Source organism: Sphaeramia orbicularis, chromosome 13, assembly GCF_902148855.1.
Source record: "Sphaeramia orbicularis chromosome 13, fSphaOr1.1, whole genome shotgun sequence".
NCBI lineage: Eukaryota > Metazoa > Chordata > Actinopteri > Kurtiformes > Apogonidae > Sphaeramia > Sphaeramia orbicularis.
Window position 1 is genome coordinate 50231666 of NC_043969.1, and position 23418 is coordinate 50255083.

The following is a 23418-nucleotide window of genomic DNA, read 5'->3' on the forward strand; positions in this document are numbered from 1 at the left end:
TAAGAACTAGTTAACATTTAGTTCATTTAACATTTTTAAGGGACAAAAAAAAACGAGTATTTCTGTGTTTATCTTCCCAAATTCCTTAATGAAATTTAAAGTTAAATAGAAGCATTAGGCCTAAATTCCTACAGAAATGAATTGGATTTGCAGCAAACACATTTCATGACAATGCCATTTAATTGTTTTTTTCTCAACTTAATTTGGATTTATTTGGGCTAGGACAGTTGTTTTTATTAGGAGTGTAAATTCAGGCATATCAGAGATTGGCCCAAACTTGTCTTTTTGCCAAATGAATTGAGAAGACTCAGTCGAAGAGCTGAAGTCTGTCTGTAAAACAAAGGGCTGATTACTGTGAGACACAGTCCCTCTACCCATCATTTTCCTGACAATAAACAGGCTATGGTGATTCTGTTCCTGTAGCTCTGTGATAGATCTGTTACAGAATTAAGCCTGTGCAAATGCACACCCTTGAAACTAACATTTTTTTCCTTTAACTGAACTGGAGCTTAGCATGTGCTCTATTTTTCATGTTTGTATCTGTTCTGTATCCGGTTTGTTGGTTTCTATACTGTTGGTTCTCAGCTTGTTCTGACAGAATCACAGGTTTTCTGATTCTTGTCCTTCACTGTAGTTCTGTGGTGATAAGGAGTTTTTCATAAAACATTCAAATGATTGCTCAGGCTTCACAGTTGTTTTGAATTGCTGACACTGACTAACACAGACTATCAAATCAAATCAGATTTTATTTATATAGCGCCAAATCATAACAAAAGTTATCTCATGACACTTTACATTAGAGCTGCAACCGATTAATCGACTAGGTGCTTGAAGTCAATGCAAAAAGTCCCAATTCGATTAATCGACTCAAATTGATTGAAGGGAGATATTCTATTGCAGTTTTCCTGAATTGAAGCTTCTTTGTGCATCGCAGTAAGCGTCTTTGTGAAACACAACAGTGGAACCAATGTTTAACAGCAGAGAAATGAAGGAAACAAAGCTTTGATTCAGGAAAATTGTGGTTGAATGATTTTTTTGGATCCCTTTGAGTCGATTAATCGGTTGCAGCTCTACTTTACATATAGAGTTGGTCAAAACCGGACTCTAAGCCAGTTTACAGAAACCCAACAGAATCCTCCAGAAGCAAACACTTGTGAGTGGTGAGGAAAAACTTCCCTATGAAGGGTCTTATGAAAATCTGAAAATTTGAGCTCAAAATAAACCTATTTCCTGAAGTAGGATGTAGGCTGTTTGTAAATGTATTACTTTTACTGGTAAATAGTATTGTATTCCATTGAACTAAACTGTGAACTTTTTGGACAGTGGATAATGTAGCCTACTGATTCTTATTTTGTCACGTGACTTGACCTTGAGTGTGTGTGTTCACTTCACTTATGTTGCACTTTAAAACGAATCGTGGCGGCAACTGTGACTATTCGTATGGATGTGGTCGTGGACCAGGATGGTCATAGAAGACCTGAGGAGGCGGAGCTGAGCTCTGGGGGGGTTTGTCGTAGACCTAAGGAGGTGGAGCTGAAATGGAACCTCTGCACAGTATTTGATGTGTTCAGTTCCGTAGTTTTGACTGTGGTACAAACAACGCTGCTCCAGCATGATTGTATTTGACCAGTAGGTGAATATGTCCGTAGAATACAGTCGAAACGAGGAGAATATGAGCATTAAGATCGAAAGGTATTAGACTGAAAAAAGACGAACTGTTTCCTATTATGTTTCTAAAAACAAATGTCATCCTGAATGTCACAAATATGTATATTTTTACTAATTTTGTTTGTAATTATTTAATATTCTCCCTGTCTGTATTTTTTTTTCATTATCCCCAGTGTTTTTAATCTGTCTTCTTGTCTTTTCTCTGTATTTCCTGAAGTTTTGTCTCTATTTTGGTTTGGTTTGTCCCCAGTAACAGTCACGCCCCTGAAGGCAGCACCATGTTGGAGGCATCATGAGGTAGAGATGATACGTAGCCTTTCACTTCTTGTCCATATATTTTATATAAGGTGTCACTTGTTCAGATTAATGAAAACAGAAGAAGCTGAAACTCTGTGTTTGGGTATTTGTTGATGAAAGACATCCTGGGAGTTGTAGTTTTACATGTTGTCGTTCATCTTTTGTGATTGAATAACTCAAGGACTTGATAAAAATGAACAATAATTTATTCTATGACATTATTTTGTTTGAAATTTTATCTTTTATTAATAGATATTTGCAATCGTCAATGGTCAGTGTCTGACAGAGAAAGAGAAGGATGAGAGAAGAGAGAAAGAAATAAGAGGAAATAAGTCGGATTTATCTGATCCAGGTGAGTTCTGTGAAAACGCAGTGAATGACTCTTATATTTCATATAGTCCACACCTGTAGTAGTTGTTACTAATGGGAGAAGCATTGTCCTCATCCTATAAACTGTACAAAAATAATGATTTGATATGATATGATTGATCCGATTGGACACATTGGATACATGTGGATTTGAGTCACAACAGAAAAGAACCCATCACTTTAATGTGACCAGTGACAGAGATTCTCATTCTACCAATTCAGTCCAGTTCAGTTCAGGTCTGGGAGTCAGTGGATGAGTGAACACAACTACACATCACACAGAGACACTGAGGAGTTATCCTCACTGAGCCTAAATCCTCCAAACACTGGTTCAGTGAATGTGGTGTTGAAGGTGTGGAGGTGGATCAGTTTGTCAGAGGAGACTCTGTAGAAGGACACAGATCCAGCAGGACAGTCCACATACACTGAAACTGTACCAGAGGAAGAGGAGGAGGAGGAGGACTGAGGGAGGACTGTGTATTTGTTATTATGCCAGACACAGTAACCACCTTTATGACACTCCAGACTCCAGGACTGATCATTGAATCCAAACCAACAGTCTTTACTGTCTCCTTTCCTTCTGATTCCTCTGGAAGTCACTGCTATTTCAACCCATCCGCTCCACTTTACCTCCCAGTAACAGCGACCAGTCAGACCAGTTGAACTCATCAGCTGAGGATGGAACTCAAATCTGTCCTGATGATCAGGATAGGACTGAACCTTATCCACTCGTTCCACCTTCTTGTTGTTTTCAGACAGTTGGAGTTCTCCGTTCACTGTTTTTGGATCCAGGGTGAGTTCACAGAAATCTGACAGACAGAAGAAAACACAGTTCAGCTGCAGTTATTGATCAGTGATCAGCTGATTGACTGACCGTCTGTTATTGATGGATGGATCATGTGTGATTCTTACTAATGCAGGGATTAAAGTTCTCCGTCACCACGACGGATTTCCGTCAAATGGAAAAATTGAGGGGGGAAAAAAGTCATATTGAAGTAACTTCCCCACGTGTTTTGTGGAGTCCAGTCGGCACTGCGATCCTGTCCTGGGTCTGCTGTCCTGAATCTGCAGCGCTCCGGTCTGCAGGTGTTTAACACAGGCACGCCATGCACAGGGGGCTGGTAGGTTTAACAGTGATTATAAGATGACTTCTTTATTTTTATGTCGGGAGGAGAGATTGATGACTGTTTATCTTTGGAAGGAAACGCTGCTCATTCTGTGCCTCAGAAACACATGGACAAGTTCAGCTTTACCGAAGTTCAGCCTCCAGACTAACTTTAGTTTAGTGCTAACAAGTAGCTTTCATTCTGAAAGAACCACAGTGAAAAAGGAAGAAGACACAACTGATCTACATGGACCTTCATGTTTGGGTTCATAGCTTATCTCCTCTTGCCGGTATATGACTAGTGTGTGTGTTTGTGTGTATGTGCCCTTCCCATGCGTGCGGCTGTGTGCTCCGTGGCCTTACGCGGTTACGCGCCCGACTGCATAAGTGCTTTATTTTGACCTGTTTAGCATCTTATTTCTATCTGTGTGGTACAGTACCAAGATAACATTGAATGAATGAGTAACACCCTTGGTATTTGCAAAGCCACTGTATTTTAAATGCCCTCAGAGAGGATCTGGAACGGAATATAATTTCTGTTTCAGTTGACGTAATTTCTTCCAATCAAAAGACAACATGATATTGGTGGGAGGGGGTTGTGGACGCAGGTTTGACCACGTACAGATTATTTTGGCTAGCATATACGACATGGACACATTTGTAGAGGAAGGAGCTGAAGTGGTAACTATTGAGAGATGCGTGAAAAATAGATGGAGGTGGGCATGGCTTGATGAGAAGGGAGACGATGGAACTCCAGTTAGATCATGGTGCAAACAAATGAAGCAGCCTTGTTTTAGGAGTTCCTAAATTGTTAAATAAAAAGTTTTTCACTCATTTTTTACAGTAAGGTTTTCTTCTAGTTATTATTTTCACTTGCTTCAAAGGTTTTCATACCCTTTAAAATTAACCACAGAGCACCAAAATTGACCTGAAGCTTTAAAAATTTTCTGGGGGAGGACCCCCAGACCCCCCACCAATACCACTCATGACATTTTTTCTATCCATGTTACTAATCTTCTACACCTGTACACTCTCCCATTCAGTGTGTTTCACAGTATTGCCAAATTTGACTCTACAAACTTGTACACTGTATTATATATTGTATTGCATCATTTTTAATAGTGGCCAATGATTTTGACCAGAAGAAAATTTTCAGTCAGATGAAAAATTTTTGCTTTAATCCCTGTACTAATGACAATAATGATCAATGAAAGGTTCATCCACTGGTTTATACATGTATGTAACATCTCTGAGCACATTTTCACAAAGAAATTACACCAATGAAACGAGAATAGAGATTAGACTGACATGTTTCATTTTCCTGACAGACACTCATCAGGGTACATTTACCCACAGAATGTTGAACAAATAAACGCTGTGTTTAAGTGATGTTGTAAAGCTGGGACATTTGGGTTTTCATTGGATTCATGTGTAATTTATATGTAAATGTGTAAAAACATTTGACTGTTGATGTTTTTTTTAGTTGTTCTTTTGTTATATTTCAACTGTTCCAGTCAAACTGAGGACTCAGGACATTTGTATCCATGTCCCACTCAGCTGTTGGGTCGTGTTTCCATGATCCTGATAATTTTCACAAACAGTTTGTGTTTTTATGATGTGGAACCAGCTCCATTTTGATGATTTTAATGAATCTAATTAAAATCACACTTACACTTCCTCAGACCCAGACCTGGTTTCAACCATCGGACTCCACCAGGCTCCAACCTGAAAGGAGGAGGTCAGAACATCATGAAAACATGGACATTACATGACTGTGATCCACTGAATGGTTCCTTCTCAATCTGTTATTGAAGGTCTGTATGTTTGACCATGGTCTATAACTTGAGTAAAGGATGTGGAATCAGCTCTGACAGTGTTCCTGTCAGCTCCACCTGTTCTATCACACATTATCTGTGGATGCATCAACTCAGTCCAGACCTGAGAGTGTCCAGTGTCCAGTGTGGATCCTCCAGTAGAGCAGACAGCTCCTGTCCTGAGTCTCCTGGATGGTTGTAGCTCAGGTCCAACAGTCTGAGATGGGACGGATTGGACTTTAGGGCTGAGACCAGAGAAGAGCATCCTTCCTCTGTGATCAGACATCCTGACAGTCTGCAACACAAAACATCACACATCATCTGAGGATGGAGAACCAGCACATGTAGAAGGTCAGTCAAACCTTATTCTCTGCATGTGTTTGATTATAATAATGTAATTTATTTTTACCTGCAGTTTATGAATCATTGACTTCAGGAAAACACAGCAACAAATATTCACATCAGTTCAGTCGGTTTGAAAACCATCAGACAACACTAAACAGGTTCGACTGATCTATAAAATGCTGTGTTCCATTAGTTTTTGAACCCTGACCTGAGGGTCTCCAGTCTGCATCCTGGACTCTTCAGTCCATCTGACAGTATCTTCACTCCTGAATCCTTCAGGTCGTTGTTACTGAGGTCCACATGTCTCAGACTAGAGGACTGGGACCTGAGGACTGAGGACAGACCTTCACAGCTTCTCTCTGACAGGTTACAGCTACTCAGTCTGGACAGAAGACAAAAGGGATGAGTAGAAACTGATTGATCTTGTTCAAGTGACAGATACATATTTGAGATTGTTTCAGAAAACTTTCCACTCACAGAGTTTTGTTGGAGGCTTTAACCATTGGCAGCAGCCTCAGAAGAACCTCCTCTGAAGCAGAATATTTGTTCAGGTCAAACACATCCAGGTCTTTTCCTGATGAGAGTAAGATGAAGGCCAGAGCTGACCACTGAGCAGGAGACAGTTGTTCTGTGGACAGACGTCCTGATCTCAGGTTCTTTTGGATCTGATCCACCAGAGATTCATCCTCCAGTTCATTCAGACAGTGGAACAGGTTGATGGTTCTCTCTGCAGACACATTCTCACTGATCTTCTCCATGATGTAGTTAGCTGTTTTCTGATTTGTCTCTGAGCTACTTCCTCTCTGTGTCAGCAGATCTCGTAGGAGACTCTCATTGGTTGACAGTGATAGACCCAGGAGGAAGCGGAGGAACAGGTCCAGGTGTCCATTTGGACTTTGTAAGGCCTGGTCCACAGTGGTCTGGTAGAACTTTGTCTGGGCAGATCCAGACCTCTGGGATGTGGTTTGTTTTTGGTCGGGTAGAACTGGACAAGTTTGACCTTTGATAGTTTAGACCAAACAGATGTTTGTTTTGACAGCAGATTGACTCCAGTGTTGGTGAAGGTCTGATGGACATGAAGAGCAGCCAGAAACTCCTGGACACTCAGATGGATGAAGCAGAACCTCTTGTCCTGGTACAGTCCTCTCTCCTCTATAAAGACCTGTGTGAACACTCCTGAGTACACTGAGGCTGAGCTGATATTGATGCCACACTCTGTCAGGTCAGATTCATAGAAGATCAGGTTTCCTTTCTTCAGCTGCTCAAAGGCCAGTTTTCCCAGAGACTCAATCATCTTCCTGGTCTTTTTATTCCAGTGTGTATCTGTGTCAGATCTTCCATCATACTTGATGTTCTTGACTTTGGCCTGAACCACCAGGAAGTGGATGTACATCTGAGTCAGGGTCTTGGGCAGTTGTCTTCTGTCTGTGGTCTTCAACACGTCCTCCAGAACTGTAGCAGTGATCCAGCAGAAGACTGGGATGTGACACATGATGTGGACGCTTCGTGACCTCTTGATGTGGGAGATGATTGTGTTGGTCTGTTCTTCATCTGTGAACCACTTCTTGAAGTACTCCTCCTTCTGGGGGTCAGTGAACCCTCTGACCTCTGTCACCATGTCGACACACTGAGCAGGGATCTGATTGGCCGCTGCAGGTCGTGTGGTTATCCAGAGGCGAGCAGAGGGAAGCAGGTTTCCCCTGATGAGGTTCATCAGCAGCACATCCACTGAGGTGGACTCTGTCACATCAGTCAGGATCTGAGTGTTGTTGAAGTCCAGAGGAGGTCGACACTCATCCAGACCGTCTAAGATGAACACCACCTGGAGGTCTTCAAAGACCCAGATTCCTGCTTCTTTGGTTTCAGTGAAGAAGTGATGAACCAGTTCCACCAAGCTGAACTTCTTCTGTTTCAGCACATTCAGCTCTCTGAAGGTGAATGGAAATATGAAGTGGATGTCCTGGTTGGCTTTGTCTTCAGCCCAGTCCAGACTGAACTTCTGTGTTAAGACTGTTTTCCCGATGCCGGCCACGCCCTTTGTCAGCACTGTTCTGATTGGCTGATCTCTTTCAGGTGGTGTTTTAAAGATGTCTTCACATGTGATGGTTGTTGGTGGTCTGTGTGGTTTCCTGGATGCTGTTTCAATCTGTCTGACCTCATGGTCCTGGTTGACCTCTGTAGCCCCTCCCTCTGTGATGTAGAGCTCTGTGTAGATCTGGTTCAGGAGGGTTTTGGGGTTTCCTGCTTTAGCGATGCCCTCAAACACACACTCAAACTTCTGCTGCAGGTTATGTTTCAGTTTCTGCTGAACACCAGCCTGACTTCCTGAATGCAGACCCAGATAAAACCATCAGTCACACAGTAAATCCAAGTATTTTCATCTGTTCAATCTGTACAGAATTGTCTTACTGCTGTGCAGACACTCAACCAGCTCCTCCTGCTTCATCCTCCTCAGGAAGTTCAGTGTGATCTTCAGAAAAGCCTCTGAACTCCTCCTCTGCCCTTCATCCTCATCACTCAGACTCTCTAAGCATTCTGGGTAATCTGGACTCAGAACCTGGTGGAACTTCTTCAGTTCATTCTTGACAAAAGTGCAGATGTTCTCCTCCAGCAGCTGGAACACAAAACATGATGAAAGACCCAAAGTCCACCCATGGACCAAAGCTCAGGTCCATGTTGGACACAGTGACATTCTCTGATCTGAAACCAGCAGCAGTAGATGATTGGACAGAAGAGATGGACCAGTAGATGTTGGACATGTACACACCTTAAATATGGAGTCAAGCTGAGTCTGATCCTGTAGACCACTGGGAACCTCTGAGCTCTGCTGCTCCACTCTGTGGACCAATCATCAACAATGAGATCATATTATTCTTCATTTAGTGATCTGTCATAAACAGCAGCATGAACAACAGACCCTGACTCTGTTTCCACATGTTGGACACTGAACATCATGGAGATCCAGATCCAGTGCACCTTTCTGTTAGACCCTGTTACAGAAGGACAACGTTTGTTCTTCTGAAGTAGATATTCAGATCCTTTTAGTACATTTCAGGTGGATATTGTGTGTGTCAATGTTTCCTAAACTTTCTGGGGAACCCACTGACAAACCACTGTGGTCCAGTTCACAACAGGCCATGACCTTCCATCAACAAGGACTTGGAGTTTCTCAAGCCTCAGATTTTAAACTCACCTCCATCTCGTCTTCACTGGACCTTGGGTTGATTTTTGGAAATTTGCTGGTTTATCCATGGACCAGTCACTGCTGTAGGACACACAGCTGGTTCCAGGTCCAGAGGACTCTGGTCTCTGGTGGATCCTGATCAGTAAAACAGAACTGAGTCTTGAGACTTGTTAATATCTAACAGCAAAATGATCAACAAACTGAAAATCAATAAAGTCTGAATCTGTTCTGATGTAACTCAGCTTGATGAGAGTCAGAGAAACATTAGATCAGGATTTTGTAGATTTAAAGATTTGGTTCATTATGAGTCACTTCATGATTTAAATAATAAATAATGTGCATTCATTTTTCTCACTAAACTGAAATTATTCAAACAAATGGAACCAAATGAATTTTCATCTTATGAAGAAACTTACACTGAGTCTGATGGACGATCATGTTTAAAATAAATTAAATCATGTTTGGAATTTTCACTGCTGTAGGAGACACTAGTGGATGGAGGTCCAGGTTTAGGCCCTGGTTCATGTTCAGGTCCTGGTTCTGGTCCAGATCCAGGTTCAGGTCCAAGTCCAGGTTCAGGTTTAGGTCCAGGTCCTGGTCTGTGAACAGTGTTGTCAGTAGTTTTCGTTCTGAGCTCTAACATGGAAATCTTTGGTGGACAGATCCAGATGGTGGTCTCACCTCTGAGCTTTGGGTTGACTATCAGGTACAGGGCCCGTGGGGGTCCTGTCGGTGGTCTTGCAGGGAGGGGCTCCTCTGTCCTCACACTGATCCATTCTGCTGAATCCACATCAGTCAAACAACAAACACTGAAAACAGCAGAGTTTGAAACATCGTCATATGACGAAGAAAAGACAGATGTCGACCACAGGTTCAGGAGATAAACTAGACTCAGGATTCTGGAATAAGACCTTCATCCCACCTCTCATATCTGATAAAGACTTTGTTCTCTGAGCTCTGCCTTTAAACCTCGAAACAAACTTTAAAGAGTCTAATGTCCGATAAAACCGAAAAAACACAAACAACTAAATAAAACCCTTAAAAAAGAAGACATAAACCTCAAGGAACAAGTTTCAGTTCAAGAAAACACACACACTTATTTTAGACTGAATGAGCTGAATGAGTCACAGATCCTTGAAAACAGTAAAAGTCATTAAACTCAGCAACTTGTTCAATAAACTGAGGAGATGGAAGCTGATTTTACTGCAGTTCAGTCTAATTTCAGTTCATGTTTCAGTGGATTTTATTCAGTGTCTGTTTTATTTTCATGTGACTTGATGAAGTTCTTTGTCGGTGCTGGTTGTGGTTTCATTGTGAGTTGAAGTGGATTGACTGACATGTCGGTGCGTCACTGGCTGCTGTAGTTCTACTGTTGCACCACTAGATGGAGTCCTGAAGCTGATGATCAACAGTGAACTGAAGTGAATTCAATTTCAAGGCCAATTGTTTTTTTGTTTTTTTTTCAGCTGAAACCAGATGATTATTTGTGGTTAAGACATGAACAAATGTGTTGTTTATTATTTCATAATTAAAAAGAGAAAACATGGAAAAGTTGAACTGGTTGAATGAGTGTAAATGCAGCTGAACGACCATCAGACTAATGTTGAATGAGTTGAAGTAGTGTGGTTGTGCTTAGAGCCCAATGCTTTATCCTGGGGAGGGCCTATCCCAGCTGCCTGTGGGTGAAGGCGAGGTTTACCTTGGACGTGTCATCAGGGCTGACACAGACGAACAACCAATCACCTGGGGCCTCATGTACAAAGACTTGCGTGGATTTCATACTGAAACCTGGTGTACGCCAAAATCCAGAAAAGTCCGAACGCACAAAAAAATCCAGATGTATAAAACTGAGCGTACACCCGAATCCAAGTACACTTCCTTTATACATCCCAATCAGCGTGGAATTGACCACATATGTTGGAGTACCTGACTCCTCCCTCTCCACGCCTACATTTAAATATGCAAATCAGCATAAACGGGGTCTGCAGGTGGGATTCCCTCTGGGATTCCCCTGTCTGCGTGATCAGACGATGACGTCAAGGTGGACGCGAAGCGGAGGCCAAAACAGGCGGAAGGACAAAAGAGACGAACTCAGACTGTTTGAGGAAAGACTCGCCGATATTGTGACACTTTTCTTACAGGGCTGATGCAGATCAGCCCCAAGATAAATATAGATTTAGTATTAGTGTATCTCACACATTAGTTCATTCTATGGGTCATACACAGTCTGATCACAGCCAAACAGGATAAAGGTTCATGCGTGATCATGTCAGGAAATCAAAGAGGAAATCATAGACTTTGACTCATGTTTAATCACTCAAATTATTATTTTCCAACAATGAGACAGAAGACGGTCAGACCCAGTATCATCCTCCTGTCACAGAGGCTTCTTGTCGACTCCCCAGTGTTAGCCGGTCCTCCGGTCCACCACAGCCCACTGCTGATGCCCGTCCGACCGACATGGGTCTGTACTGACCCGAGTCACCAGAGGACATCGTGAGGACAATCGGCGGAGTCAATGAGCGACTGGACCGACTAAAAAATGTTCTCACAGACATTAACACTATATTTATCAACCAATGAATTTTATGTCCTTGTCTCTTTGCTGTTGCTGAATGTCCATCCAGGCAGGATTGGCATTGATGGATACAGGGTCTAATTGGTTCTGGTTCTGGTTCTGTTGGTTGATGTGCTGCTCTGACTGTAGGATGACATGCTGATGTGTTCATTGTTCTTCTGTGTATCTCCGATGTGCACATCAATCGGAGGAATGACCTTTTTCACATTATTAACAGTTTCTCAGTGTCACCTCTAAGTGTCGCCAATGGTTCCAAAGCACTAGAAACATGCGTACGCCAGCTATGGACTTGGCGTGAAGGACCGCACATTTCCACGGTCACTTCACTCTTTATAAATCTGAACGTGAGCATGGAAAAGGGTGTACGCCAGGTTTTTGTGCGTACGCATGCTTTATACATGAGGCCCCTGGAGAGAACCAACGTAAACACAAGGGGAACATGCAAACTCCACAAAGAAAGGTCCTTGGGTGTTGGAGTCGTATCCAGGACCTTCTTGCTGTGAGGGGACAGTGCCGTCCACTTGACCACCACACCACCTAGAGGCTGAATGTGGTTCGTTGATGAACGACTGTTACTGAATGAACAGTTCAGTCGTTTCCATTGGACTTGAATCTATTCACTCATCAGTTCCTCATCCACAGGTTGAAGCTTCTCTCAGTTCTGTTTGATCATTCAGTGGGAGTCCTCTTATCCCTTAAATAACTCAGCTAGTACCTGTAGCACAAGAACAGACGGTCCCTGAATGCAGCACAAGGCCGGTGCAGATACATGTTTCTACATGCAGTGAAGGCAGCATGATGCCGATGTGAACATGGGCGAGGCAGAAGTAAAGTGGATCAGCTGGTTGATCAACTACTGTCGACAGAGTCAGCAGCAAATACTGTAACACAACATGTCCTCTTGGTAATGACCTGCTTTAGTTCATGACATTAAAAAAAGCATCAGAAACATGTGACCCTCATCTGGTGACATCATCAATACGTGACCCCAGTGACCTCTGAATGAGCTTCTACTCTGAGGCCTCGTCTCATCACAGTCAAATCAAAAGGAGACGAACAGATTCAGAAAGTCCATAAAGTGACAGAGGCAGGTTTCTACTGTTTCTACTGGAAGGAAAGAAACGACAGAACAAGAAGAGGAAGAACTAAATAGGTCCAATGTTACCTTCATGTGGAGGCTCAGACACGAAGCTCCTCAGTTTGTACAGACACTGACGGTAGAAACAACAGGAAGTCAGTGGATGAGGAAATAAATATAAACAGAATCAGTGATAAGTCCAGCCCTGACGGAGACCAACCCACACTGGGAACAAATCCAACTAAACTAACTCCAGTCATACAGGGACCTAAAAGGCCGGAGCAGGAAACCATGGACTCCATACAATACAGTCCATAATATAATCCAGTAGTTGTAGATCACTCATCTTAAGTGGTGTGGTCCAGTTTCAGCCACTGCAGGTGTGTGTGTTTCATTTTCAACATTTGCACAATAAAAGCTGTTGGACAATGAGTGGATGGTATCCACTGAAACTCTGCAGGACTTTTATTTAGTAACAGTTAAAGGAGTGTTGAGTTTGAATTCAAACTAAAATCCACAAGTTTAGCAGCGTAAACAGTCATTCCACTTGTTTTATGATAAGCTTTAGGGTGTATCCACACCTACTTCGTTTGGTCCGTTTAAAATGGACCAAAGTTCGTTTCCCTAGATAGTCCAGAGTTTTTTTTAGGTGTGATTACAAGCATGCGAACTCTGAATCAGATCAAACATGCGGTCCGCTTCCAAACAGACTCTGGGCCAGTTCAGTTCTGGTGTGAATAGAACCAGCCTTGAGCTCCAAACAAACCATGGATCCATGAGCCTTTTTGCACTTGATGAGCCACCGTAGCCACTGGAAGTAGCCGAGCCTCATGGGTATTCAGAGTTGATACCAGCAGCAGCCATGAGCCGTGGACAGACGTGGACCAATGAGGACACTGAATGTCCCATTGACATTTGGTCAGATGTCCATATTACCCAACTGGCTCTGAATGAGCTGTTCTTAACATTATTTTTGTAAATTTGTGTCTGTAAAAATAGAATACATGTTCTGAATAAGATAACTGCATGTAGGACCTCCATGTTTGTCTTCATAAACACCCACCATCTCTGATTCACCCCGCCCCCAACTTTTCTTTCCAGTGACAGCAAAGTTGGCATGTGTGCTTCTGTTGACAAATTTTGGTCCACTAGCAAAAGTTTAATGAGAATGCTTTCCGACCCAAACGAAAAAAAATAAAGTCCTAACCCTAACCCTCAAAATAAAGTTTCCAAAGGCAGGGAAAAGGAAAATGAGCTGCACAACAGCAGGAGGCTGAGAGGAATTGGTAAAACGTCTGTAAGTTTCACTTAATGCTCTGTGCATGCTCATTGTGAGGTACTTATTGTCTTGTGATGCTTTTTTTGGGGGAATTATTTTACCCAACCCGCTCCACAAATAAACTGACATTCTTTTGACTGAACCCGACCCGCGGGTAACCCACTGATTTGCGCATCACTAATGTACGGCATGGAACACACACACACACCCACACACACACACCCATATAATCCCTGGATGGACCTGTCTACAGCAGGGGTGGCAAACATACGGCCCGTGGGCCAAAACCAGCCCGCCAAAGGTTCTAATTTGTCCCACAGTATGAATTTGGAAAGTGCAAAAATGAAACTAAAGTTATTTGGAGTCAAAGGTGTCATAGTTGTTTGAGTTCAGGTTCCACGTTCAGCCCAATTATGATCTACAGTAAAATAATAGCATAATAACCTATAACTAATGACTCCAAATTAAAACCAAAATTTCATGGTAAAAAGTCGGTATCAGATTGGTTTCAGAAAAACTAATCATAAAAAAATCCAGATCGGGACATCACTAATAATTAGTATGGATGTAAACAGACTCATTAATGCAACCTCAAGAAGAAGACAAAGAGGAAGACAACATAACGAGGACGTCTGAACATTTACTGATCACATTTACAAACAGAAATCACACTTTGAGTCACTCCATGGAATTTAATGAATCCAAAGAAATATTGGTTACAACCATTTACAATTTACTGACACATGAAAGCGTTACCAACCCTTTGAGAAATGTACCGAGCATTAAAAATATGAAGGTGAAGAACATATGCCTTATAACAAGGCATAAACTCCTTCGCATACTACTACTAGTACTACATACTAGTACATGGTTATAGTGCTTATATTATAGTACAGACTTTATCACAACCCTCCAACAGCTACAGTAAAAACAAGGTGATTATTTCTCCTTGATCTAAATGAGCATATTCCTTTGTAGAACTATACAAATAGATAATCATAATAATAGTAAAGTTTATTTAGTTAGACAAGTAAAATACAGCATTTATAAAACATCTTTCTAAAACAGTGTACAAAGTGTTTAACAAAGTCAGATGACACCATATATAACTGAAAAATTCAATAAAACAAGACAAAACCAAAAACCCGTTAATAAATTCAAATCAAAACAAATGGTTCCAGGCACAACAAACTCCACCCCTCACACATATTACAGCTTATTTTGGCATCAATCCAGCTGATGTTATCATATCTGTGTGTGTACTGATGTCAGCATATCAGCTGCCTCTATATATGTGCCAAGTTTGAAGTAAATTGAAACAAAATTGATGTTTTTATAGACATTTGAAATTTTGCCCATCATAAGCAAGCAGAAAAAATAAAAATTTATAAAAAATCTGAACGTTGACCTACTGTTCCCAAAATGTAATGACATCTATTCCGGGTCACTGGAAATCTATAAACCCAAGTTGTTATGAAGTCAACCAGTAGTTATGCTGCTAAAGTGTTGACAATCAAACAAACCAAACAAAAAGCAATAGCCCTTGCCTCCCCTTTGGGGGGCGGGGTAACTATGAAAGGAATAAGTAACGATTTCCTTCACTTAAGATGAACTTAATCTGGTGGAGGACTTGTGTTTCAGCTGTCAAACCTTTAGGAGTACACCTTGACTAATGGATGAGATCTGTTGTTAAATCTGGACCACGGCTGAGAGGCTGAGGTGTTTCCAGGCCAAAATCAACTGTGAAAATGTCCTTCCAGAATGTGTTGTAGGGTTGATGGGACGCCAAAGTATCATGTTTTGAGTTTTCTGATCTTTGGAGATCCTTTCAGTATTTTTTGTGGTTTGTGTTTTCCTACGTTTACTGAGCTCTGTTAAATCTCTGCAGATTTTTGTTGCTGTTCCAGTGCCTTATCTCTGGTGAAAGTCTGAAAAAAAGTGATTGTCCACCTGTGATGATTCAGTTGGTTTAAAGTTGTCTCAGTGGTTTATGAAGTGACCTGGTTGGTTTAAAGCATGGGTGGGTAATCCTGGTCCTTGAGGGCCGGTATCCTGCATGTTTTAGATGTTTCCTCTTCCAGCACATCTGAAGGTCATTATCAGGGTTCTGCAGAGCTTGATGATCAGCTTATCATGTGAACCAGGTGTGTTGTAAGGGGGAAACATCTAAAATGTGCAGGATACCGGCCCTCGAGGACCAGGATTGCCCACCCCTGGTTTAAAGTCGTCTCAGTGGGTTGACAGCAGTGGAAACACTACTTCATTTGAGCCATCTGCGCTCAGATAGGACTCTAAGAAGATGTAGTGTGATGCATAACATCAATTGAAGGCAAATGTAAATATTAAACTGGTATTCAGATACCACATGATCAACGATTGTGGATATAATCAACATTTTAGGTCAACTTAACTACAGGATCAACAGGGAGGATGTTTGTCGAACTGGAGTGGAGTCTCCATTTACAGGTCACACAGAGACACTGTGGAGTCAGATGAACCAAATCCAAACCCAGCAAAGACAGGTTCAGTGAATGTGGTGTTGAAGGTGTGGAGGTGGATCAGTTTGTCACAGGAGACTCTGTAGAAGGACACAGATCCAGAAGGACAGTCCACATACACTGATACTTTACCAGAGGACGAGGACGGCTGAGGGAGAACTTCCCGTTTGTTGTTGTGACAGAATAACGATCCAGAGTACAGTTAAGACTCCAGGAGAGATGGTTCAGTCCAAACTCAGAGTTTATACTGCCTCCTTTCCTTCTGATTCCTCTGGAAGTTACTGCTATATAAGCCTTTCCACTCCACTCCACCTCCCAGTAACAGCGACCAGTCAGACCAGTTGAACACAGCAGCTGAGGGTAGAACTCAAATCTGTCCTGATGATCAGGATATGACTGAGCCTCATCCACTCGTGTCACCTTCTTGTTGTTTTCAGACAGTTTGAGGTGTGTGTTCGCTGTGTTTGGATCCAGGGTGAGTTCACAGAAATCTGACAGAAGAAAACCCAATTCATCCGCAGTTATTGATCAGTGATCAGCTCATTTATTAAAATTAGACTTACTGATGGATGATCCATGTGTGGTTGTTACTTTCACAAGAATAATGATGAATCAAAGTAAATTAGATACTTAATGTTTGTCAGGATTGTTGAATCTGTCATTTCTGAACTTGAAGAAATGAACACAGTGAGCTCTTCTAGGTTTAAAAAGTGTGGTTTTCAGAGTGGAGCATCTTTTCTGCACTTTCCTTTTGTTTAATGTTTTTTTCTGCTATTGTTCGATGGAATTCTAAGTGTTTCTATGCCTTTGTGAAGCACTTTGAACTGCCTTCTGTATGAATGGTGCTATACTAATACATTTGCCTTGCCCTCTAAAGTTATGGAATATGGTGACAGAAATGATCACATGTTGTATCGGTGCCTTCAAGAACACACTGCTCAGGACATTATTGTCCATGTGGTCTGCACTCTAACCAGTCAGCTCCCACTTTGGGTCTGGGTTCTCGTTAATTCAATTCAATTTTCAATTCAACTTTATTTGTATAGCCCAATATCACAACAAGGTTATCTCAAAGGGCTTTACAGAGTCAGTTAGAGTAAACAACAGTCAAATGAACAGCAAGAAAATGAGTAGTGTCCAGGGCATCCCCCGTCCTTAGACCCTCCTTCTTGGCAAGGAAAAACTCAAAACCCAGTGGGAAAAGGGAGAAACCTCGGGGAGAACCACAGTGAAGGAGAGATCCACTCCCATGGACGGACAGGCTATAGATGCACCAGGACTGATGGACGTCCATTTGCAGATGTAGTTTTAGTCTACAAGGATGCAGTAGGGTGGACACATGGGGGGTCCATCCCGCTGGATGAGACAGGCAGGGGCGAGGAGGCCCATCCACAGTGGTGAGGCCGAGGACGTCCATCCAGACAGGTGGGGGAGGGGGTCAGGACACAGGACAGGGCAGGACACAGATGGGTCAGCGCAGATCCTGCCATCATTGGCTCCCAAGTGGTTACAACTGAAATGAATCAACTGTTAATGAATCTAATGAAAAACACACTTACACTTCCTCAGACCCAGACCTGGTTTCAACCATCGGACTCCACCAGGCTCCAACCTGAAAGGAGGAGGGAGGTCAGAACATCATGTAAACATGGACATTACATGACTGTGATCCACTGAGTGGTTCCTTCTCCATCTGTTATTGAAGGTCTGTATGTTTGACCATGGTCTGTAACTTGAGTAAAGGATGTGGAATCAGCTCTGACAGTGTTCCTGTCAGCTCCACCTGTTCTATCACACATTATCTGTGGATGCATCAGCTCAGTCCAGACCTGAGAGTGTCCAGTGTCCAGTGTGGATCCTCCAGTAGAGCAGACAGCTCCTGTCCTGAGTCTCCTGGATGGTTGTAGCTCACGTCCAACAGTCTGAGATGGGACAGATTGGACTTTAGGGCTGAGACCAGAGAAGAACATCCTTCCTCTGTGATCAGACATCCTGACAGTCTGCAACACAAAACATCACACATCATCTGAGGATGGAGAGACATTTTAGACTGTTAGTCTCTGATATTTGGTAAAGGCTAAAATCATGATTCAGTGCTGTTCTGAGGTTACTGACTGCATTCATGACAACATGAAAAGAAAGATCAGCATAACTGGTCTGACACTGATTAAATAACAGCATATGAGATGGATCCAGTAAATGTGGATTAAGATTTTAATAACCATCAATTCCATTTATTGAAGAACCCTGACCTGAGGGTCTCCAGTCTGCATCCTGGACTCTTCAGTCCATCTGACAGCATCTTCACTCCTGAATTCTTCAGGTCATTGTTACTGAGGTCCACATGTCTCAGACTAGAGGACTGGGACCTGAGGACTGAGGACAGACCTTCACAGCTTCTGTCTGACAGGTTACAGCCACTCAGTCTGCAGAGAGATAAAACCATGTTAGTACCTTTACAAATATGACATTACATTAAATTGCTATTCAATGAATGGAACTATCTTTCTACTCACACAGCTTTGTTGGAGGCTTTGACCACTGGCAGAAGTTTCTGAAGAACCTCCTCTGAAGTTGAGTATTTCTTTAGGTCAAATACATCCAGATCTTTATCTGATGACAGTAAAATGAAGACCAGAGCTGACCACTGAGCAGGAGACAGTTTATCTGTGTCTAGATGTCCAGAACTCAGTTTATTTTGGATCTCTTCTACTAGAGTCTGGTCCTTCAGTTCATTCAGACAGTGGAACAGGTTGATGCTTCTCTCTGCAGACACATTCTCACTGATCTTCTTCTTGATGTAGTTTGCTGTTTCCTGATTGGTCTCTGAGCTACTTCCTGTCTGTGTCAGCAGATCCTGTAGAAGCCTCTCATTGGTCGGCAGTGATAGACCCAGAAGGAAGCGGAGGAACAGGTCGAGGTGTCCATTTGGACTCTGTAAGGCCTGGTCCACAGCGGTCTGGTAGAACTGTGTCTGTGCAGATCCAGACCTCTGGGATGTGGTTTGTTCTTCTGACAGCAGATTGACTCCAGTGTTGGTGAAGGTCTGATGGACATGAAGAGCAGCCAGAAACTCCTGGACACTCAGATGGATGAAGCAGAACCTCTTGTCCTGGTACAGTCCTCTCTCCTCTATAAAGACCTGTGTGAACACTCCTGAGTACACTGAGGCTGAGCTGATATCGATGCCACACTCTGTCAGGTCAGATTCATAGAAGATCAGGTTTCCTTTCTTCAGCTGCTCAAAGGCCAGTTTTCCCAGAGACTCAATCATCTTCCTGGTCTCTGGACTCCAGTGTGGATCTGTGTCAGATCTTCCATCATACTTGATGTTCTTGACTTTGGCCTGAACCACCAGGAAGTGGATGTACATCTGAGTCAGGGTCTTGGGCAGTTGTCTTCTGTCTGTGGTCTTCAACACGTCCTCCAGAACTGTAGCAGTGATCCAGCAGAAGACTGGGATGTGACACATGATGTGGACGCTTCGTGACCTCTTGATGTGGGAGATGATTGTGTTGGTCTGTTCTTCATCTGTGAACCTCTTCTTGAAGTACTCCTCCTTCTGGGGGTCAGTGAACCCTCTGACCTCTGTCACCATGTCGACACACTGAGCAGGGATCTGATTGGCCGCTGCAGGTCGTGTGGTTATCCAGAGGCGAGCAGAGGGAAGCAGGTTCCCCCTGATGAGGTTCATCAGCAGCACATCCACTGAGGTGGACTCTGTCACATCAGTCAGGATCTGAGTGTTGTTGAAGTCCAGAGGAGGTCGACACTCATCCAGACCGTCTAAGATGAACGCCACCTGGAAGTCTTCAAAGATCCAGATTCCTGCTTCTTTGGTTTCAGTGAAGAAGTGATGAACCAGTTCCACCAAGCTGAACTTCTTCTGTTTCAGCACATTCAGCTCTCTGAAGGTGAATGGAAATATGAAGTGGATGTCCTGGTTGGCTTTGTCTTCAGCCCAGTCCAGACTGAACTTCTGTGTTAAGACTGTTTTCCCGATGCCGGCCACGCCCTTTGTCAGCACTGTTCTGATTGGCTGATCTCTTTCAGGTGGTCTTCTAAAGATGTCTTCACATGTGATGGTTGTTGGTGGTCTGTGTGGGTTCCTGGATGCTGTTTCAATCTGTCTGACCTCATGGTCCTGGTTGACCTCTGTAGCCCCTCCCTCTGTGATGTAGAGCTCTGCGTAGATCTGGTTCAGGAGGGTTTTGGGGTTTCCTGCTTTAGCGATGCCCTCAAACACACACTCAAACTTCTGCTGCAGGTTATGTTTCAGTTTCTGCTGAACACCAGCCTGACTTCCTGAATGCAGACCCAGATAAAACCATCAGTCTCACAGTAAATCCAAGTATTTTCATCTGTTCAATCTGTACAGAATGGTCTTACTGCTGTGCAGACGCTCAGCCAGCTCCTCCTGCTTCATCCTCCTCAGGAAGTTCACTGTGATCTTCAGAAAAGCCTCTGAACTTCTCCTCTGCTCTTCATCCTCATCCTTCAGACTCTCTAAACATTCTGGGTAATCTGTACTCAGAACCTGGTGGAACTTCTTCAGTTCATTCTTGACAAAAGTGCAGATGTTCTCCTCCAGCAGCTGGAACACAAAACATGATGAAAGACCCAAAGTCCACCCATGGACCAAAGCTCAGGTCCATGTTGGACACAGTGACGTCCACTGGTCTTAAACCAGCAGCAGGAGATGATTGGACAGAACAGATGGACCAGTAGATGTTGGACATGTACACACCTTAAATATGGAGTCCAGCTGAGTCTGATCCTGTAGACCACTGGGAACCTCTGAGCTCTGCTGCTCCACTCTGTGGACCAAACATCAACAATGAGCTCACATGATGTCTGTCCACACTGACACCGACAGGTGGACACACCTGGACGTCAATGAGGGTCACATGACCCCCTGTAGTGGGAAAGGTGTTCTGGTCCTAATACTTATGTTCCTCAGTACCTATCCCTTGGTAAAACCAGTGAAACACCACTACCTGTATTTATGGTTTGTAGGCCTCCGTCCCAACATTTGGAACTACATACCAATCATGTATGTTACGCTGGGGAACATGTGTACCAGGGAACATGTGTACCAGGGAACATTGGGCTGACTCCCATTAAACACCACACATCCCACCCTAACCCTAACCCTGCACAGAAGCACAAACGTCTCCATACAGAAGGCAGATGCTGAAACAGCTGATTGTGCTTGAATCCATGAATAGCAAACTGGACGTTCTCATCATGCAACAACGAAAGATGAAAGGTAGAAGATGGAGTCTGGAATTCACACTCCGTCATGTCAGTGATCTCCAGAAAGACGATGCAGAATTCCAGACTCGTATGCAACTGTTTACCTCAAAATACCACAGTTCAACGAGAAAACAGAATCCTGAAGAAGACCTTAGTTACTGTTGCAACGTCTGTCAAGCTTTAGCGTTTTCAGCGTTGTCGGAGATATTTAACAGAAACCAATTGGCAACTTCTGTCATGTCCTGAAACCACAAAGAGAGGTTCAGGGAAACGACTAGAGGAGCTATTTTCAAAACACTGTGACTGTGAGATGTTAACATTAGCTTAATTAGCATATGAGCATTATTTCAACGTTATTCTTTAAATGTTAACTTATTATAGCTGGGTTTTCTTTGCAAATAACTACTTTCTAAAATAATGTCAGCATCTGACCTTAGAACCACCAAAGGAGTTTTTTATTGATATTCGTTAGAGCCTGATTATAAAAGTAGCACTAAATACATGTTACAGTTCTCTCTGTCAATGTCTGTGGTATTTCAGAACTTTTATTACAAACATCCTTTTGATTGACTCTGGTTTTAGACTCACCTCTGTCTGTTTGTGACTGGACGTTGGATCAGTGACTGTGACGTAAAAGCCAGCGGTTCTGCCTTGGACTGGTCGCTCTTCATGGACACACAACTGGGACCAGATCCAGACTGGACGGAGGACTCACTGTGGACACGGTGTCCACTGTTAAAAATGATCCATGTGGGACTAGTCAAAATTAATGTGTTGAGTTTCATTAAAGGACGGAAGGAAGAAGAAACACTATAACCCACAGACACTCGACTATAACCCACAGACACTCGACTATAACCCACAGACACTCGACTATAACCCACAGACACTCACTAAAACAGTGTAAGTCTGACTGAACTGTTCCAGATAGGGGTCTCACCTCTGTGGTTTGGGGGGTCTGTCAAATCCAGGTCCAGGTCCTGGTCCTGTAGGGGTCCTGGTGGTCTTTGTGGGAGGGGCTCCATCCTCTCTGTCCTCACACTCGTCCATTCTGAATCCACATCAGTCACACGACAAACGCTGGAAACAGCAGAGTTTGAAACAGCATCATATGATGGTTCAATGATGAAACCAAACGTTCTAGATGCAGAAGGACGCAGGTTCAACGTCTGGATGTGACTGAACATGTAACATATGGATCCAAGAGTCAGTGGAATCTGTGGAGTCAATGACATGTTCTCTGAGGTTCCAACAGTCTGCACACACACACACACACACACACACACACACACACGTACAACAATACACTGTTTCTACAGTCAGTGTTGTAAAACCTTCAACTTGTGTTGAACCTAAAGTACTTCCTATTCTGTCTACCCTGTTAAAGTGGAATGCAGAACAAGTTATTTAAAAAAACCCACCGAAAAACAGGATGTGGTTTACCACTTCCTCAAACTGCCAGTTTCATTTACATGTGATTCAGTCTGACGTCAGCATTTCTGTTTGAAGTTTAGCTCTGTGCTGCTTTCAAAGACGTGGGACACCTAAGTATCATGTAGAATTTCACCAACATGGTTCTTTATGCAACAGCTGCTCATATTCACATTCTGGGAAATCAACCGTTTCAGTCCGTCAGCAGTCTTTATTCTTTTAGAGGATGGACGAAGTTATTGTTGTAGTTCCAGATCCATCAGAGCAGTGTTTTCAACCTTTTTGAGCCAATGCACATATTTTACATCAGAAAAATCAGAAGGCACACCACCAAAGAAAATTGTCACAAAAAGCATATTTGTTGAAATTTAATGCAAATCTAGTCTCTATTTCCTTCCTCAGTGTGAAACCTGGGCCTGTTTAGTTGAACACAATGCTGGTATTCTTGCAGTAATTGAAGAAAGACACACATGAATCTGCCTCATCAGCTCTGAGTCTCTTTTTTGTCTTTTATAT

At 42.9% G+C, this 23418-nt stretch overlaps 2 protein-coding genes across 2 annotated transcripts; both read right to left on the reverse strand.

Moving 5' to 3' along the window:
• Positions 1 to 1071: 1071 nt before the first annotated feature.
• Positions 1072 to 22831, reverse strand: LOC115431738 (protein NLRC3-like). Its single transcript, XM_030152370.1, has 11 exons — positions 22412 to 22831; positions 22060 to 22203; positions 20963 to 21032; positions 20592 to 20809; positions 18732 to 20516; positions 18468 to 18641; positions 18045 to 18215; positions 5807 to 5980; positions 5378 to 5548; positions 5112 to 5164; positions 1072 to 3143 (listed from the first exon to the last, which is right to left on the reverse strand). The coding sequence occupies exons 1-11, from the start codon at positions 22519 to 22521 to the stop codon at positions 2602 to 2604; spliced, it is 3612 nt and encodes a 1203-aa protein (XP_030008230.1). The 5' UTR covers positions 22522 to 22831; the 3' UTR covers positions 1072 to 2601.
• Positions 8554 to 12558, reverse strand: LOC115431778 (protein TsetseEP-like). The gene is made up of 5 exons (XM_030152429.1): positions 12526 to 12558; positions 9464 to 9591; positions 9199 to 9381; positions 8792 to 8917; positions 8554 to 8588 (listed from the first exon to the last, which is right to left on the reverse strand). The coding sequence occupies exons 2-5, from the start codon at positions 9556 to 9558 to the stop codon at positions 8582 to 8584; spliced, it is 411 nt and encodes a 136-aa protein (XP_030008289.1). The 5' UTR covers positions 9559 to 9591; positions 12526 to 12558; the 3' UTR covers positions 8554 to 8581.
• Positions 22832 to 23418: the final 587 nt, after the last annotated feature.